This window comes from Emys orbicularis, chromosome 7, assembly GCF_028017835.1.
Source record: "Emys orbicularis isolate rEmyOrb1 chromosome 7, rEmyOrb1.hap1, whole genome shotgun sequence".
Lineage (NCBI taxonomy): Eukaryota > Metazoa > Chordata > Testudines > Emydidae > Emys > Emys orbicularis.
In genome coordinates this window covers 30,167,598-30,187,448 of record NC_088689.1, presented here as the reverse complement: position 1 = coordinate 30,187,448, position 19,851 = coordinate 30,167,598, and the positions used below count along the sequence as shown (strand labels likewise).

Genomic DNA, 19,851 nt, shown 5'->3' with positions numbered 1-19,851 from the left:
TCACTCAGGCTCTGCTACAAGCCTGCTTATTTGTCCCGTTCAATTGAGTGTTGAGAGTCACTATAGCTGGCACCGAACAGCAGTCAGGAATGAAAGAAGAAAACGCCCCTCTGGGGCAGCATTCAGAAAAAGAAAGAAAGCAAAGGAAGCTTTTCTATCTAAGCAGGAAGGAGCTCTCCTGAGATACATAGACACAAATGTTCATGGTGAGCCTTCCGGCCCCAGTGAGGATGTGAGTGGTGAGGAGATGCCTGATCTTCCAGTTAGTCGGAGTGCAGGTGACCTGGCAGCTACTGCAGCATCCATATCTCCATCTCAAATGGATGTAACCATGCACATTCCTGAAGAAAAGTGTAGATCAGAGAAGAGTGTGGTGGAGGCACAAGAAACAGCTGCTGCTGAGTTTAGTTCCTTAAGTCTAGATGATCCAGGACTGTGGACCCACTTGAGCAGTAGCCTGAGGGACTTCTTTGTACTGCATGGGCCACAGCAAGTGAAAAACTTCATGTTCCCCAAAGACAATGAAAATAGAAGTTTTCATCCAACACATTACTGGCATGAAATCCCCAATAGCGACAAAGTGGAGAGGCCATGGCTTATGTACTCAAAAACCCAGAATGCTGCATACTGTTTTTGTTTCAGCCACATTGGGTTCTACAGGAACAAAGGACTGGAAAAATCTGGTTAGAAATCTGGCATCCCATGAGAAGGCAGCAAATCACCAGGGAGCATTCCATAGGTGAAAACAGCTTGAGATGAGACTAAGGTTAAAGGCCACCATAGATGATCAGCATCAAGAGAAGATTGCATCAGAGTATCTTTACTGGCAAAATGTTCTGAAAAGGTTCATTGCCATTGTGAGAATGCTTGCTACCCAAAACCTAGCACTACATGGCACTTCAGATCAGCTGTATGTGCCAAGCAATGGAAACTTCCTTAAAATTGTGGTGCTGATGGCTGAGTTTGATGCTGTACTCCAGGAGCATCGAAGAAGAGTCACCACCCAAGAAATGTACACACACCACTACCTTGGAAAAACAATTCAAAATGAGATCATACAGTTACTGGCAACAAAAGTCAAACAGAAGATTGTGGCAGATCTGAAGTCAGCAAGATATTACTCTGTTATTCTGGACTGCACACCTGACATCAGCCATACGGAACAAATGACTTTAATGGTGCGCTTTTTAACAACAACAGAACCTAATGAAAATGTCCCTGCAATGGTGACTGTCAGAGAGTATTTTCTAGAATTTATTGACATTGATGATACTACAGGAGCTGGTGTGACAAATGTGCTTCTTAAAAAGCTGGAAGACACGGGAATTGCGATAGCTGACATGAGAAGTCAGGGCTACGATAATGGTGCCAACATGAGTAGAAAGAACAGAGGAGTGCAGACACTGATCCGAGAGTTAAACCCTCAAGCTTTTTTTGTCCCATGCAGTTCTCATTCATTGAACTTGGTCGTCAGTGATGAAGCATCAGCTTCTAGTGAGGCTGCTGAACTTTTTAATGTAATTCAAAGCATCTGTGTATTTTTCTCTGCATCAACTCATCGATGGCAAATTTTGAAGCAACATCTGGGAACATCCTCTCTGACACTGAAACCACTGAGTGCCACATGATGGGAAAGTCAAGTGGAGGCGATAAAGCCTATCAAACACCAAATTGGGAAGATAGATGATGCCATAGTTGACATTATGGAGGATAATGCTATGACAGGAACTGTTTGTGGGAGGACAGTGGCAAAGGGAAATGGAATCACCAGAATCATACATAACTTCAAATTTCTGTGTGGCTTAGTGTTGTGGCGTGACATACTGTTTGAAATAAATGTTGTCAGAAAGAGACTCCAAGGTATTGACCTTGATATATCTGGAGCAATGGAACAACTGGACAAAGCAAAGTCATACCTACAGCCTTACTGGTCAGATGAGGGATTTCAAAGCGTTCTGAAGAGTGCACAGAAGTTGGCAGAGGAACTTCACACTGAAGCTATTTTCCCACCCATTCAAGAATACAAGAGTGACCGAAGAAGACATTTTGATTACGAGGCATGGGATAATCCCATAAGAAACTCCAAACAACAATTCAAATTTGAATTTTTTAACCAGGTGCTAGATTATGCAATACAGTCAGTTAAAGAACGTTTCATGCAGCTCAAGGAACACAGCAGTATATTTGGGATGTTGTATGATATTCCAAAACTCCTCACTATACTTGAGGAAGACTTACACCAACAATGCAGGGCACTAGAGACAGTGTTGACACGTGATGACATGCGTGATAGTGATGCGAGTGGTTTAGGTGATGAACTGAAAGCCCTTTCAAGATACATTTCAGCAGGATCAACTCCAAAGGCTGTTCTGGAATGTATGTGCACAAATAAGATGACCACCCTCTTTCCAAATGCTTTTGTTGCTCTGCGCATACTTCTAACACTTCCTGTAATAGTTGCCAGTGGAGAACGCAGCTTCTCCAAGCTGAAGTTAATAAAAACACATCTATGCTCCACAATGACACAGGAGAGGCTGGTCAGCCTTGCAACCATCTCAATAGAGCATGAGCTGGCCCAGACTGTGGACCTTTAGGAAGCAGTTCAAATCTTTGCAACCAAGATGGCACGGAAAGCACCACTTCGATTATTCAAACAGATAAAAATGTCAGCGTTTACTATGCAGACAAGAAAAGTTACATTTGCTGTTCAGGCATTTGAAAGTTAAGTGTTCCTTAAAATTTTTGAACAAGGCATTTTAAGTTGTTAGTTCTCCTTTATTGGGGTAGGTAGCAGAGCAGTACTATGAGAGAAGTAGAACAGGAAGAAGGCAGAATTGAGACCTTTCAAAGTTTTGGCCCAAGCGAGGGGGCATGGGGGCATCATTTGAGCTCCCCGCCTCATGTTCCAAAATGTTGTGGGCCGGCCCTGCCTATCTCCTGCTTAAGTTCTAGTGTGCTCAATAACCAGGGGAAGAGAGGCACTCCTCTGCCTAAAGATGCAATCTTTTCTACTGAAATTGTTCCCCTTCAATTAAATAATTGAATAATTAAATATTAATTGGGCCAGAGAAAGAGTGAGAATGACTCTATAGCCTAGGAGACACGCCTGAGAAACAGATCACTGGCAGAGATAGGCGCTTCCCTGCTGCCTGGACTTAGGCACATATCTCTGAGAGGGGGTAGGGTTTAGGACACACCTATCTCATCCGATGATCCACATCTCTCATTGGCTATTTTAGGGGGCTCCCCACCTAGCATGCTGGCTTTGTGGATTGCATTTTAAGGTGCCCATCTCTCCCCACTCATTGCATAGAGAACCTAGGTGCCTAACTCAGACTTTGTGGGTTGCAGTCTTGTTCCTATGATTTTCTAGGTGCCTAAAAGTTATGCATAATGTTGCAATGCTTAAGTCCATTTGTGGATCAGGGTCAGAGAGACATGCTCAAACCACACAGCAAGACTGGGGTAGATTAGAGTGCTGAATTCAGATCTCCCAAGTCCCAGGCCAGCACTCTAATCAGTGGACCATCCTTCCTCTCTTTATAAATGACAAATAATGAGCATCTAATAGGTAGCAAAATGAGGAAAACCATTTGAATGGGATTTTCATGTCTGAAAGGAATTTTTAGACATTTGGATTTCAGATTAAATACTGTACCATAGAGAGAAGTAATTTTTTTTCTTTAGTTCAACTACTTGACATTCAAGGAGAAAAAAAGGTGCATTAGTGGCCTAGTGCAGAAAACAGCCCTTGTTCATATCATTAACGCTTTCTCTCTAACTGGGATCAGTGTGAGACACTTAATTCTGGGGTAGAGCAATGGTTAAACTCAAATATTCTGCAAAGACACCTGTTGGCTAATGACGTAGAGTCTGAAGGGAACTCAGTTTATTATTTCACATAGGTGAAAGAGTTGTAATGAGGTTATGTGCAAAAGAAAGTGCTGGGGGTGTGGAGCTGAGAATGGTGAGAAAGCTAGAAAAAGATTCACTCCACAATACTCAGAGCAGTGACTCCAGGTTTACTCCATCAGAAAAGGCTGCATTTGGAATTTTCTACCAAGCACTGCACTATAAAACAACAGTGCAGGGCTGCATTTATGTTTGCTTTTGTAAAGCAGGGAGAGACACTGAAGGTACTGTAACTCTATCCCCTATGGAATATATATTAACTTGTTTTAATGCTTCTTTGAGATAAATAATTTGAAATAGCATATTTACAAAACATATGATTAACAAGCAATATTATGGTAACATCCTCTTCAGATACATCCTATCTGAAAGAAGATCAGATAGTTCTGTACCGGTGTTCTTTTCTTTCTGCCCAGGTCCAGTTGTGCCTGCCAGAATTTAAAAAAGGATCAGCCAATCCTCATTCCTGCTTACACAGTCCTGAGGGACACCTGAACCAAATATGGCTATTTAAACAGGTTCTGCTCTGGCCTGACTGATCTTGACGATGGCTGTACTCATTGTGTGCACCCACTCCACAGGGCCTTGTGTGGAGCTGCTTGAGGGGCTATTGGGTATCATCATATAAATGAGCTCCCAGACACCCTGAGAAGCCATCTGCAGGTCCCCCTTCCTTCCAGTACTGGCCCCTTACAGGTTACTTCAACGCTGTTGCAGCAATAATACCCACAGAGCTGTTACAAGAGGAGACAGGTACCAGGACTGGGGGCTCTGTATGACTTTTTTACATGTGTATGTTGGCAGGCAAGGAGGTTAGGAAGGGTGGTGGTGGTGAAACAATGGCTGTGAATGGACAATATGTTCAGCCTGTGGTATCAGCTGAAATATCCCCTTCATGGGTTGTTCAGTCCATTCGATATCCCCTGCTGTCAATCAGCTCCTCTCAGGGAATCAGAGAAGCAGTATGCATGTTCAGTGAGTCTGTGTCATCCCTGGACCCTAGGTGGAGTACGGTGCTGACATTGTCCTTAGACAGGGCATGGTCTTATGTGGGTGAGTAACCCTAATGCAGGTACCTTGGGGGGCATGTGTGTGGGGTCTAAGGATCTGTTTAGATTTCTCTAGCTGCACAGTGTGACTATGCTTTACAATGGCTCAGGATTTGGCCTAATACCATGAGAGGAAATAACTGCCATACGCACTGCATTTTATGAAAAAATTCCTATAGTTTATCATAGAATCATAGGACTGGAAGGGACCTCAAGAGGTCATCTAGTCCAGTCCCCTGCACTCATGTTATGTATTACTCATAACAGAATTATTAATAACATTTAACAAAATCTATTTTTCATTATCATTTTTACTGTGCAATCTGCAAGGTAAATAACCAGGCAAAAATTGTAACAACAGATGGTCATTTGTGATCATGTAATTACATGGCCATGGCTGTCCTATAAACTTTCAAACTACAGGTAAAAAAAATTGTAAATGATGTTTAGATTTGCTAGAACTTAGAGATTAATTACCATGCAATTGGCTAGATATTAAGATATATTTATCTCAGAATAATGAAATAGACAACCATGTCCTATAAAATAATGTCATGTAAGGCATATTTTACAACATAGTGTTTATTGCATCAGAGAAGCTTATATTTATAGGTGCCGTCTGTTGAAAGTCATACAAATGTAAATGTTCAACTTTCAGAACAGGTTACAGAAAATTAGAAACAGAATTCCTACAATTGGTTATGGGAGCTGTATTATATAAATTCCTGTACTCATTAAAAAAATCTAAATGTATAAAATGTTAAGGATATACTTCAAACAGTGTTAGAATTTTAAGTTGTAAAGAACAGGAGAATTCTAGCATGGAACTGTTGTCTTGTGGTTAGAACAAGAGAGCGTGAGTCAGGATTCCTGGGTTCTTCTTGTGGCCTTGTAATGTGACTTTCACCTAACCTCTCTGTGCCTTGGTTTATTCACCTGTGCAATGGATATAGTAGTAACAAACTCACTTGAGTGTTTTAAGGTTATTTCTGTTCATAAAGGGCTTTGACATCTTCCAGTTAAAGTATTATGTAAGTAGAAAGTATTACTTCAGCAAGAACAGTCTTGCAAATCCTCATTGGTATATTACACAGATCCTAAATATTTTATCACCATTTTTAATTGGATTATATTTAAGAACTTCATAATACACTAAGCACTAACTGTATTAACTATGGGCCAAATACTGCCTTTATTTACACCCACGCAGTGACATTGAATCCATTATAAAAATGGGGAGAATTGTGTGTCTTGTTTGCTTTCCTCAGACAGGAATAATTCAAAGTAAAATGTGTAACTTGCTGTCTATTCCTTCCCGGGGTCACTATTCTAACTGAGAGATTGCATCTCAATTAAAATTTTACTTTATAAATAAATTCTATCAGGAAATACAGAGGGGCAGTTTACATGCTGCTATTTTTAGTAAGCCTGCTGAGCAATCATGAGTGCTTAGAAGAACAATTGCAACATTTTTTGATTCTCCTTGTTAGAACCAGAAATATTATAATACATGAATGAAAAAATATTTTTTTAATTAAAAGAGTGGGCAAAAAATAATTTATAAATTAGCTAAAAAAGGCAAGCAGGCAAGTAAGATTTTATTACTGGTGATTTTTTTTTAACCTCTTGAACCTCTTTTAACCATGAAGCTCTGCTCACTTTTGAATTAAATGTGAGAACAGAACTTCTAATATATTAGTACTGTGGCTAGACTGTGCAGACTCAGTTCCATCATGAGTAATGGAAAGAGATCATTCACACATTCATTTTCAATGGACTGGGTTTCAAGACTATAGCCTGTTTACGTAAAGGAGAATACACATCTCATATTAGAGCTCTCAATACTAATACCATTAGATAAAAGCTGAGTGTTGCATTCACAGATATTTTTGCTTAATGAAATTCTTTAGCAAAGGTCAGCAAAAATATCATTCATGAGAACAGGGGCATCTGTTGTAAAAAATTCCAGAAAAAAATATTAGAAATACAAGGCTGGATTTTAACTGGTCCTTGTGAGGTTTTGCTGAGAGGGGAGGACTGAAGCAGCCTTCTTCCCTTCCTCTCCTGCCAAAGGACCAATCACAATCTCATTCCCTGTATTCAGGAGAGCACAGAGACTGCTCCCTCTGTGAGTGTCTGGGGATGTACCTCCCCATATAAGAGGTTTCACAGGAGGAGGTGGGGATAGTGCAGCCTGCACAACACCCACGTCTGCATACCAGGAAGCTCAGTGAGGCTCCCTAACACACAAGCTCTTTCCCGGGGACAGGGTGGTATAAGCATTGCCTCCAAAGCCTGCGCTGAACTTAAAAGTCATCATTATATTAGAAACATTAAGTTGCTAAAATATATTCAGTGGTTGCACAGTGGGCCTACATTACAAAGCTGAAACAGGTAGGTTAGTATGATATCCTCATGGTAAGCAACCACAATAGTAATAATTCGAACTTTGCCCCTCTAATCTGAGGATCTCAAAGGGCATTACAAACATGAATAAATCATATCCCCCAACACTCCTGTAAAGAAGAGAAATAGTATTAACTCCATTTTGTTTTTGGATAGGGAAATTGAGGCACGGAGAAGTTAATATATTTGCCCAAGTTCACACAGCAACTCAGTGGCACAGATGGAAATATAATTCAGAGTTCCTGACTCCCACTGCTGCACATTAGCCTTGACAATCCTCATGGTGATTATTAATTCTGGTACATATGTCTGAGAAAATATAGAATCTTTGATAAGAAAGAACATCATCAGTATTAAGTCAACATGTATAATTTCAGGGGCTTTTTTTCTTTTTAAAAATAAGAATAAGGTAACAAAGGTACTTACAGCTTGACATATAATTGGGTATTTTATGCGATTGATTCCACCAGCAAAGACAGCAAAAGTAAGAGCAGTATGGAAACAGAAGTTGAGAAGCATGTGCCATCCTTTTCTACTGATTCGGATTGTGCTGTTTAAAATTAACATATTTTTTCAATTCACATCTTGATTGTAAAAATCTTAAAATGCATTCTTATATTTTTGGAAAAAAATATATTTGACATATAGATTTCAAACTCTCAGATTCTTGACTACTAGACTACCTGCAGAATGGAGGGTCTGTTTTAAAGCTCATTGAAGTCAATAGGAGTTTTTAAAAATGTTTTTACTGACTTCAATGGGCTTTTTAAACAGGCCCAGAATGAAGAGTGATCCATGTATTTAAAAGGCTTTCTGCCAGATGTCAAATATGCAGTAGTCTAACTATGACAACTCTGAAGGATTACATATAAGTTGAAGATCAAAATTCATTACATTAAATACATTCTTAATTAATGTTTATCAGCTTATACAGTAAAATACATTCCTGCTCTTTTAAGTAGCTAATGACTTTTAACTACTGTGTACACACACACACACACACACACACACACACTTAAAAATCTCATTCATATAAATGAAATCACAAAATTTCTAAAACCAAACAGATTTAAAAGCAAGAAAACACCTTTCTGATAAGATATTTATCAAATCCTTTGTACAATGTTGTTCTCTGATTCCAATACAATTAGTGTATCTTTCCAAGGGGCTGTTGTGAAACTGGAAGCCAGCATCCAGTAGTTTGATATCAAAGGTGGCCTTATATCACAGAGCTTTATATTGCAGTGTCAAATTATAAAGAATACAAGAAATTTTAGGAACAATATAAGACCATCTCTAGACACACATCTGCTTCTTTTTAGGAGAAGCTACAGCTTGGGAACTAGCCCACCATAATATTTTATGGGTTTATTGTTTTCTAGTCCTTAAATTTTGTTTCTGTGTGAAACCAATATTTGAATGGATAATTTTTCCTAATGGAGTCAAGAAGGACACATCACCATAAGTTACTGGTTAGAAAAGCTTGTTTTGGTATGTGTTTTCACATTAGAAAGGTTAATTATGAATGTTTTTGAGGGGAAAGTTCAATTTCCCTTTTCTCTCACAGAGCTTAGTATAAACAAAACAGATTATTTGATTTTGTATACATTTTTACTTATGAAGCACCATTTTCCATTCTTTTTTGATTACATTATACTGTAAATTTTAGTATCCAGCAGTAACTAAAGCATTTAAGGGTTTTAACTTTGTGCAAAGAAAAGATAGATAAGGACTGCTTCAGTTTAATACTGACCACTCTAACATGAATGTGTGTTTGCTGCTGTATTGAATTCTTACCTGTGATGCACAATGTAAGTGATAATGGACGCAAACAGGCACAATAACATGACTGCAGTACATGCATATACCACAGGGTGCAGGAACTCCCCTGGGTACTGGGGAAAGGAGAGCACTGTCTTCAAATCCTGCCAAGGAAGGAAAATAAAATTAGCATTTTAAGAGGTGAGAATCTAAGACTTCACTGCAATACTCCCATCATTCCCAATTTTAACCCCCTCTAGATTTTCACATACTGCATTTTGGAACAGGAAAGTAAAATGATGAATTTATCTGCATAAAGTTCATGAATTTACATTCCTCAAACTGCTCTCCACGATTCTGCATATACTTCTCATGGGGAAATTAACTTTCTTCCACAGGCAAGTCTGTCCTGATTTAAAAAAAATAATCCAGAAAAAAAAATGTGCAAAATTCCACAGCAAGCAGACATCAGTAATGTCTGTGCTATCTGACAGTATGAACTGTATGCATCTCTTTTACTATGATAGTGAGTACAAAATATCTATTTACTATGAAGGTCCCTAGATGGCACATATTCTACTTCCAACGTACTCATTTCTTCTTAAGGAAATAGAAATGTGACAAGAGACCCAAGATAGCTAACTGAGAGGATCTGTTGTTAAGATACTACAGGAGTCTGATCCTCAGCTGCTGTAAATCAGCATAAATCCATGTGGGCCAATAGATTGGAGTAGAATGTCTTTCATAAAAGAGTTAAATGCCACCTTTGATGCACACGTGCATAGCTTCTGTTAATGTCAGTTGAACAGCAGCTGTACAATTACATCTAAGGGCAAAACCTAGATGCAAGAGTTCTTTTTAGGGATGCTGGAGGCGTTGCCACAGTTAGTCATGGAAACAGCATGTCGGTGAGAAGTGAGAATACTGACAAAGGACATACTTCGGTGGACTCAACCATATCTGATTCCAATACCAACCTGTTAGATGCTCACCCTGGCTGTACCTGGCATAAGGTCCCAAATACAACTGAAACTACTGGAGATAACAGGAGAAGCCACCTCAGCATGTAAAGTGGATTGAAACGCAAATGTAGCCTTTGTTATAAGGGAGGAGGAGAAGGTGTCTCTGGCCACTCTGGGTATAACTTGAAAAAACAATAGATGTCCCACTAGGACACACTAAAATGCACATCTGTTTGTGCACCTACATTTTTGCAAGCAACTACTATAATTGTGCATACAAATCATCACCTGAACTAATGTATATTGCAATTTGCTGAAGTCAGTTTCCAAACACAGTTACATGAACTGTGCATGCAAATATAAATATGCAAATATGCATGACCTCTGGAACTGTAGTTATAAAAAGTGTAGCCTTTTATATTTGTCAGTTAAAGGATGGAAGAATCTCATTAACAAAATGAACATTTCCCAGTACTCTTAATAAAATGAAACCTGTGTGGTAACGCTCAGGAAAACTAGAGGGACTGGAAAATTGAAGTCACCTAAAAGGTACAATAAGCACATTTTACAATTTTTTTTTACAGTTAAAACAATATGTAGAGACATATGGGAAAAACTGGAATCGCTGCAGGTGAATATGGAGATATTTGGGCTAATAAGCACTTAAGAACAAAATATGAAAATCCTGAACATTTCATAAACTACAATGACTTGATGAATCCTCATCTTAACAGTTAAGAAGGATTTATAAGGATTAAGATTAATTAAAAGGAGTTTTTCTTATTTGTTGGTTCTAATTTTTGCCCTGTAAAGAGAGTCAACCCACTTGTTGACTTGAGTATCCTTTGCTGAGAAAACCAGGACTCTAATGCTGATGACTAAGTAAGTGGAACTTTAATCACACCTTTGCTTGTTGTATACCTAAACCTTAGATCAACCTAGCTACCACATTCAGAACTGTGAAAAATTCACACACAACCCCTCTCCAGAGAGATGCAGTTAGCCAACATAAGCCCAAGTGTAAACACTGCCAGGTCAATGGAAGAATTCCTCCATGGGGGAGGCTCCTACATTTGGTCTGGCAGTTTTCTAGGTCTAGAGGCCTATCCTTCTGTACTTATTTAAAATATAAATCCCATTTATAGTGAACTTGTTACTTTAAATTAATTCTTAATATTGAAAGAATTTTAAAAAAAACCCTGATTGACTAAGAATTGTGCACACAGTTAGTTTGTGCTAGAACATACTTAATACTAACTCATTATTCTCCTTCAAAACCATCCTTAAAACTCCTTTGCTGTGAGGCCTACAAAATCTTGATCACAGCTAGGCTGCTGGTGTGCTGAGACCATAGACCAGGGGTAGGCAACCTATGGCATGCGTGCCAAAGGCGGCACACGAGCTGATTTTCAGTGGCACTCACACTGCCTGGCCACCGGTCTGGGGGGGGGCTCTGCATTTTAATTTAATTTTAAATGAAGCTTCTTAAACATTTTAAAAACCTTATTTACTTTACATACAACAATAGTTTAGTTATATATTATAGACTTATAGAAAGAGACCTTCTAAAAATGTTAAAATGTATTACTAGCACGCCAAACCTTAAATTAGAGTGAATAAATGAAGACTCGGCACACTACTTCTGAAAGGTTGCCGACCCCTGCCATAGACTATCATGTTAACCAATATTGTTTCATTGTTTTCTTGTACTTCCCTGTCTCTCTATATTTATCGGTTTCCTCTTGTCTTATACTTGGATTGTAAGCTCTCTGGGGCAGGAACGTTTTTTTTTTGTTCTGTGTTTTGTTTTTTGTTGACTGGGACTCGTAGTGCTACAATAATAGATCTAATTCAAAATAATAATAACAGCAACAATATCCTATTCTCCAACACACCTGTTTGTATCATCCACCAGCTATGGCTTATCTTTTAGATTGTAAGCTCTTTCAGGCAGGGACTATCATTCACTACAAACATACAGTGCCTAGCAAAATGGGACTTGGGTGTTGGACAGACCTCGACTACTAGAATATACAAATAATAAAACTAGAAGTGCTTTGCTGAAAAATATAAAATAGTATCCGCTTCTAGCTCTCACTAATGTAGTCACATTTATGGTGTATAAATACAAAAACCATGATTAGAATTTTGTTTTGAGGCCCTTTACATTTCCAGAAATGTATATAATAGCTACCATACCTGGTATAACAATAGCAGTACAATTATTTAAACAAGTAACAAGAGACGAAAGCACCTTTCTGACATTGCTTTAACCTATTATTGGAAAAAAATTATAAAAAGCTAAAAGAGTTGAAAACCGGAATAAAAAAAACCCCTCAATGTACTGCATTAAGATATATATAGTATACCAAACTTAAAAGGATTTAACTGACATGGCATCATTTCACATATTAAAGAACTAGCCTTTAATCATGTGTAATAGTGTAGATGCAGAATTCTACCAATCCTGTTAGACTTGAGTGTTTGTTTACATGAAAGCAAATGCCATATGTCTTGCAGGAATATACAGTAGCTATTTTTGCCTCCAGAAGAGTCATGGACAATCAGCCTTTTAAACCTATTTCCAAGTTTAATCTTTATCTTTTTTCTGATCTTGTACACCAAGTCTACTAAGGAGTGAAATTCTAAATAAAAGTAGCGTAATGTATTATTGCCACTGTCGAATATTCTTTTTTAGAATTCTGAACACTGAAAACTGATTTCATTACAGATAAATGATAAATGTATCTTGTCTGTTCTTTAATGATAATTAAAGCTTATTGATCTGTCATCCGCCCCTGAGTGATCTTCTGGGGAGACAGCATGAGAAGATAAAGTTAATTTTTTCATGCCTTATGCAAAGAAGTATAATTGTACATTATATTGAAACAAGACTGTTTTGATTTTATTTCCTGGAGTGGATTCAAAGAACAATAATATTAAAAACTGGCAGGAAATATCTAAGGGAAAAATGTATATGCAGTCGAGCGTTTTGACATTCTAAAGGAACCACCATCTAGAATTATACAGCCTGTAAAATGCTGCCGTAATCCGAAATCTCCATTCACTCCCTCTAATAGTAAAGGTGTCAAGCTCACTTATCACAGGTGTAAATGGCTGCACCATATGGAAGGCAGTAGACAATCAGGCCCATGGAAACTAGAGATGGAAAAGACTTATTAAAGCATCTAATTCATCCCACTACAGGATTTTTTTTAAAAAAAAGTTTCATCACAAACAGGGTTTTCACCACTTTCCCTTTGGAACCCATACGAAAATAAGTTGTCTAAAGCAGATAAATCCATAAAGATGGCCTAGAGGGTGACATAAAAGTATAAAGAAGTGTTGATAAATTATATAACGATAGTCCAGAGATATCCAACAGCAAACACTGAGAAAGGAGGGGGAGAAGTTATTTTGCTCTAGAAACCAGGTAGATGCAACATTGTCTGTGCTCGTTCACAAAAATATATGAGTTAATAAACAAGACAGTGCACTTTAGAAAAGGTAAGTTTTTGTAATCCTGGTATTTATATTGGTAAATTCTGAATGTAGGATTCAAAGTCAGATAAAGTACTACGATTGAAGAAAAATATATAAAAATATAATTGGCTTAAGCTTTTAAAAAATAAGTGCCTGAAATCATCCTTGTAAGGATGAGATTTTCTTAAACATGTAAGTGACATAGGAGCACAAGCACAATTTTAAGTCTATAGGACTTATGAACTTTTGGAATTCCCACTTCTAATTCCCTCTTAAAAGTAGTCTGATTTTCAACAATGCTGAGCACCCAATAGCTCCCTTTGCCTTCCATTTCATACTAGAAAGGCCTCTTTTCTCTGAAGAAAAGTCTGATACACCCTAATTACATTATCCTTCTAAATTACATCCCTAAAATAATCACTACAGTCACAAGTTAATCTCAAAAGCTTTAGAGGTTCAAATGAGTTTGGAGAAGAATCTCAAGTTCTAGAACTCTAGCTGATCCTTATTTTAAGAATCTGAACTTTATTTGTTCACAAAACTGGATCACATGAATAGGCTTCATGAAATTTCTGGCACTTCCTGCTTCCACTCAGGATGAAAATATTGTGAGAGTACCCTCCCTTATAATATTGTGACTCTTCTGGCAAATGAAATTCAATGTTGATAAATGCAAAGTAATGCACACTGGAAAACATAACCCCAACTATACATATAAAAAGATGAGGCCTAAATTAGCTGTTACCACTCAAGAAAGAGATCTTGGAATCACTGAGTAGTTCTCTGAAAATATCAATTCACTGTGCAGCGTCAGTCAAAGAAGCTAGCAGAATGTTGGGAAACATTAAGAAAGGGATAGATAATAAGACAGAAAATATCATATTGTCTCTATATAAATCCATGGTACGCCCACATGTTGAATACTGCGTGCAGATCTGGTTGCCCCATCTAGATATACTGGAATTGGAAAAGGTACAGAAAAGGGCAACAAAAATGATTAGGGGTATGGAACGGCTGCCATATGAGGACTTTTCAGCTAGGAAAAGAGATGGCTAAGGGGGGATATGATAGAGGTCTATAAAATGATGACTTGTGTGGAGAAAGTAAATAAGGAAGTGTTATTTACTCCTACTCATAACACAAGAACTAGGGGTCACCAAATGAAATTAATAGGCAGCAGGTTCAAAAGAAACAAAAAGAAGTATTTCTTCACACAACGCACAGTCAACCTGTGGAACTCTTTGCCAGAGGATGTTGTGAAGGCCAAGACTATAACAGGATTAAAAAAAGAACAAGATACGTTCATGGACAATAGGTCCATCAATGACTATTAGCCTGGGTGGGCCGGGATGCCAAACCATGCTCTGAAGTGTCCCTAGCCATTGTTTGCCAGATGCGGGAAATGGGCGACAGGGGCTTGATCACTTGATGATTATCTGTTCTGTTCATTCCCTCTGAAGCATCTGGCATTGGCCACTGTCAGAAGACACGATACTAGGCTAGATAGTCAATTGGTTTGACCCAGTATGGCTGTTCTTATGTTCTCATCCTGGTCAGAATCAGGAGAGGCAAAGGATGTGTGGAAAACTCCCCCAGTTTCCCCCAAAAGAGAGTTCAGGGTTGTTTCAAGGTTTATATTGAGCAAAGATTCAGTTAGGTTCTACTGTTGTGAAATTGACCTGGCCATCCCTAGTTATCAGGTACCAAATAGATGTCCCCGACTACGCCACTCTCCTGATCAAAGGAGAATTACTGACATTCATACCAAGAAAATTAGAGTGATACACTAAGTCCTGTTTTACTGTGATAAAATATAGGAAATGATAATTTCAGACTTCTCATTTGTTTGGCAAAAATTCATTAAAAAGAAAAAGGAATCCTAACAGCATTTATTAATCAATTTTCTCTTCATTTAGAAGCATACTGTTTAGACAAATTGGGGGATTTCACTTCTATTTATTTACTAAATGTGTGGAAATTATTATGGACAAAAACAATCTGATAGGGAAAGGAATGCACTGTACACAATTACAATAACATTCATCCCCATTAAATTGTGATTCTATTCTAAGAAAAAAGAAATAAAGAAAAACAAAGGAAAATATATGACAAAGATTTAATCACAGATTTCAGAGATTCTCACTTTATCTCTTTAAGAGTTACAGTTCTCTGAGCTATGCACTATGATTGCAGGAAACTACACTACTCGAAAAAAATAAACGCTGTTCTTGCAGAAATTAAAATATTAATATAACACTCATTTCATAAGTGATGCACTCATATTTGTCTATACTTATTAAAAGCTTCTGCTTGTTACAAAACAAACTTTGGTAATTAGGTATACTAAGGCTTTAGAATTTGTACATTTATAATGCTACAATAAATCAGAACAGTTTGCTTTATATAGGTGCATTTTTATCTATATCTGAAGATCTAAAAGCGCTCTGTATAGAGCTCAGTGAGAAACTAAATATTACTATACCCCTTTTATATACAGATAAACTGAGGAAGGGAGACGTTAAGGTGACTTAACCAAACTCATGCAGCAAATCAATGGCCGACACAGGAATAAAACTCAAGGGTACTGACTCACAGTCTTCAGTTCTAACCACTAGACTACACTTTTCAGCAACTGATCGGGGAAAGCAACAAAGAGTCCTGTGACGCCTTCAAGACTAACAGATGTATTGGAGCATAAGCTTTCGTGGGTGAATACCCACTTCGTCAGACGCATGCCGAAGTGGGTATTCACGCACGAAAGCTTATGCTCCAATACATCTGTTAGTCTTTAAGGTGCCACAGGACTCTTTTTGTTGCTTTTTACAGATCCAGACTAACACGGCTACACCTCTGATACTTGATCAGGGGAAAATAATGCTATGCAAAAATCTTGATGTAATGCTTTCCCTTCTAGCCACTTGCCCAAGCAAAAACAGTGTGAAGTGAGGGTACATTATACCCACTTGTATCTCACTCCCAATTCAAGCACTGAAACTTTCAAATTTATATCACTTGAACAACATCACGGAGAGAAAAACAGCTAAACATAAATACCTACATAAACATATTACTCTCAGCTATTAATTATTATGGAGAAAAATCTCAAAGTATATTTACTAAACGAAAACAGTATTAAACAATCTTTCTGAAGAAGGCCTCCACTAAACTTAGATTTTAACACTTTGTGGTCATAGTCAGCAGCAACTCTAGAGAAATAACTCGATGGTCCTCTTATGATATTCCAAAAAGTCTCCCTGTCAAATACATAATAGCTATGATGAATCTGAACATGTGCTGTGCTAGCAATACAATGCACAGCTGGATTAATTTAGGCATTTACTTCATCTTGTTCCACAGCAGGGTATACATTATCCTGATAGTAATGCAAACCTTCAGGATCACTGTAACTTTATTGCTGCACTTCAGTTTACTTGTATTAGTTCAATTCACTGATATTGGCCCTCACCATAATAGTGCTTTATTAATTTTTATTGTTCTATATATTTTTGAATTGTACAGCAGGGTTTTTTTTTTAAAAAAAAAAAAATCCCATACCAGTACATGGCATCCCATTCTACTGAGTCACAAATACAAGGCTACCTATTTTTAATTTACTGTTAGGGTAAAATACATTAGGTACTCAGGTGATCTAGTTAGATGAAGCTATGTATTTTATTATTATAACTTAGTAGATCATTAGAATAATGCTTCACTATTCTGATATGAACAACAAAACACCTAGAAACTCTTAATCTAAATCAAACTCAACAAATCTTTCATTTTATTCCCCCCAAATGCCACATTAACAAACAAGACACTAACATTTACAACTATTAATGCACTTAATTATGCTGCTAAAGTTTTCCATTGGTTCTCCGAAAGATCTTGGAAGACATGTCTGGATAAACATTGCAAACAAAAGTTATTTCTTTTCTTAGCAGCGATTGAGAAACACAGGCCAGGTGCCATATTACATTATTTAGAGCTGTACCAACTACTAAGGCAAAGTAGGATGTGAAAGATTTTATTTTGATGATGCTTTGCCCAGATCAAAAAAGGAGATCCATATATAGGGAAAGAAAAGATGGAGTAATGAAACAAAATTTAAAAAAAAACCTAAATCAAAGTAACAAATTAAACATAAAAAGTCCTAGAAAACCCACCATGTTACACTTTACCAGATGATATAAGCATGGAATAAATTTGATACAAATGTCTAAAATAAAGATAAAATTAGTCAATCTTTAAATTAGTATATGATTTTTGTAAACAAAACAAGCAAATGAGTTGCTTGTGAGTAAATGATTAGTGGCCACTTAATAACTAAGAAAACTTTTAAGTATGGTAACTTGAACTGAAACAGTTCTAGAAAGAGACAGCCATTTTGGGTGTGGTACCTGCAAAGTCAACAGGTGCTTTCTTTAAAATATTTAGAAAAACCTCTTCTGAACAAAATTATGTTTCCTTCTTGGGAAAAAAACCACAAATGTCCAGAAAAAATAAGTCCATATGAGCTATAAAAAGATGAGACATGTTTGACACCATCTGATCTTCAGCAACAGGATGCTAAATTCTGAGCCATTCAGGTATGTGTGAAAAAATGATCAAATAACTCTGAGGGAAATCAGTTCTTATAAAGTAGACGATAATTCCGCATTTAACTACTCATTGTCACAGCTTCGTGCAATGATTGGCTGACATCTATGCTCCATCTGACAGCAGCAGATTGGTATTCTCTGCACACGTCTTCTCAATTCCTGTCGTCTATGTTTGCTGTCCTTTACAAATACACACAATGCATTATTTACTCAACTATAAACCTTTCAAAAACGTTCACAAGAAGTACTAACCATGTACAAATGCACCAGCATTTAGGAAAAATTCAATATTAGGCATATACAAGTGACTAATCTATTTACAATCAGCTCACAATGACCCTTTTTAATGATGTAAAAGATTGTCAACAACATGTTCTTCAATCAACAACCTTACATTTTTTTGTTTGCTTTTCTTTTTCTCAACCAAGAAGCCATTTATTATTGCATACGTGTGCCTTTTGTTTTCATTAAGGTAACTTTCTGTTAAGCATGGTAGTTAAATAACTGCAGTGTGAACTGCAAGTGTGACTGAGAACAGACCAAAGCAGCCTGATGGGTTAGTAATCCACAGAAATATTTTTCTTCATGAACAGCAATTTAGCAAAAAGAATATTATCATCAGTATACAAACTAAAGCTCCCAGAACACCAGCAAGGACAAAAAAGTGCTTGTTTAAAAGAGCATGAGATGTTATTCACTTCCATTTATTAAATGATTCAACATTGCGGTATGCCTGCAACTAATTAGTATGATCAACACAGTGTGAGGCAGGAACAAAAGCAGATGAGCTTTCTGAGATATATTGATGTAAAAGCACAAATGAGTATACATTTAAAAAACCTTCTCCTGTAATTTATAACCTTCACATACTGATCATTCCTTGATGGAACTTTCATCTGACAAGACTGACTTAAATGTCATTTACGATTGGGCCTCTCTCTAGATATTAGGCTGAGATGACCACCAGGCTTATTCACTTATTAGCAGTTAAATAATTTACTTTTCTTTAAGGTTGTATTGTATAAAACATCATGAGAAATGAAACCTCAGTTACAGGCAAGCAAGGATGGTTTACGTACATATAAGAGGAATACATCTGTGTATATATAGATATATATTTATAAATATACTTGCTAAGTCATATACTCACCATTAGCACTGCAAAGTTACTGAAGTGTGTACTCTGAATGGTGGTAATATTGCCTGCAGAGCTAATTATGTGGCACCCTTCTCCACACCAGCCTCCATGTCCATCTAGAAGGTCAAAATCCCAAAAGGCTGCAATGGGGTCTATACCCTTTGCAAAGTGCCTCAAACCTATAATAAGAGGGGTGGTGAGGTTTCTGAAACTGCATCCATCTGCAAAAGCAACAAACTGAATCAGAGAAATAGAGTGGAAAAACCTTTACTGCTGAATGCTGTATATTCACAGATTCAAAAATGTACCAAACTATGGAAAACCAAGCAATAGCCACATATTCCTGTCTGCATGAATTAAAACAAATACAGAAAAGTTTACTACAGTTTAAATTAATCTGAATGACTATTTCAGCCTGTTGAGGTGTCCGATTGATCTGATCATCATTAATAAAGCTAGATTTGTTGTGTAAGTCTTAAATTAAGACACGTTATACTATTTACTCATGTAACTGAAAAAAGAGCAGTCTCTTAGTATGATTA

The 19,851-nt window shown here is 37.3% G+C and overlaps 1 protein-coding gene across 1 annotated transcript in view; it reads right to left on the bottom strand.

Moving 5' to 3' along the window:
• The window catches only part of ADGRA1 (adhesion G protein-coupled receptor A1), a 491,306-nt gene that overhangs the window by 55,514 nt on the left and 415,941 nt on the right, over positions 1–19,851 (bottom strand). The window contains exons 14-16 of the mRNA XM_065407945.1: positions 19,322–19,530; positions 9,165–9,292; positions 7,794–7,917 (exon numbers count right to left, since the gene is read on the bottom strand). Of these exons, the coding sequence (XP_065264017.1) occupies positions 7,794–7,917; positions 9,165–9,292; positions 19,322–19,530 (461 nt within the window). The remainder of the gene's footprint in view (positions 1–7,793; positions 7,918–9,164; positions 9,293–19,321; positions 19,531–19,851) is intronic.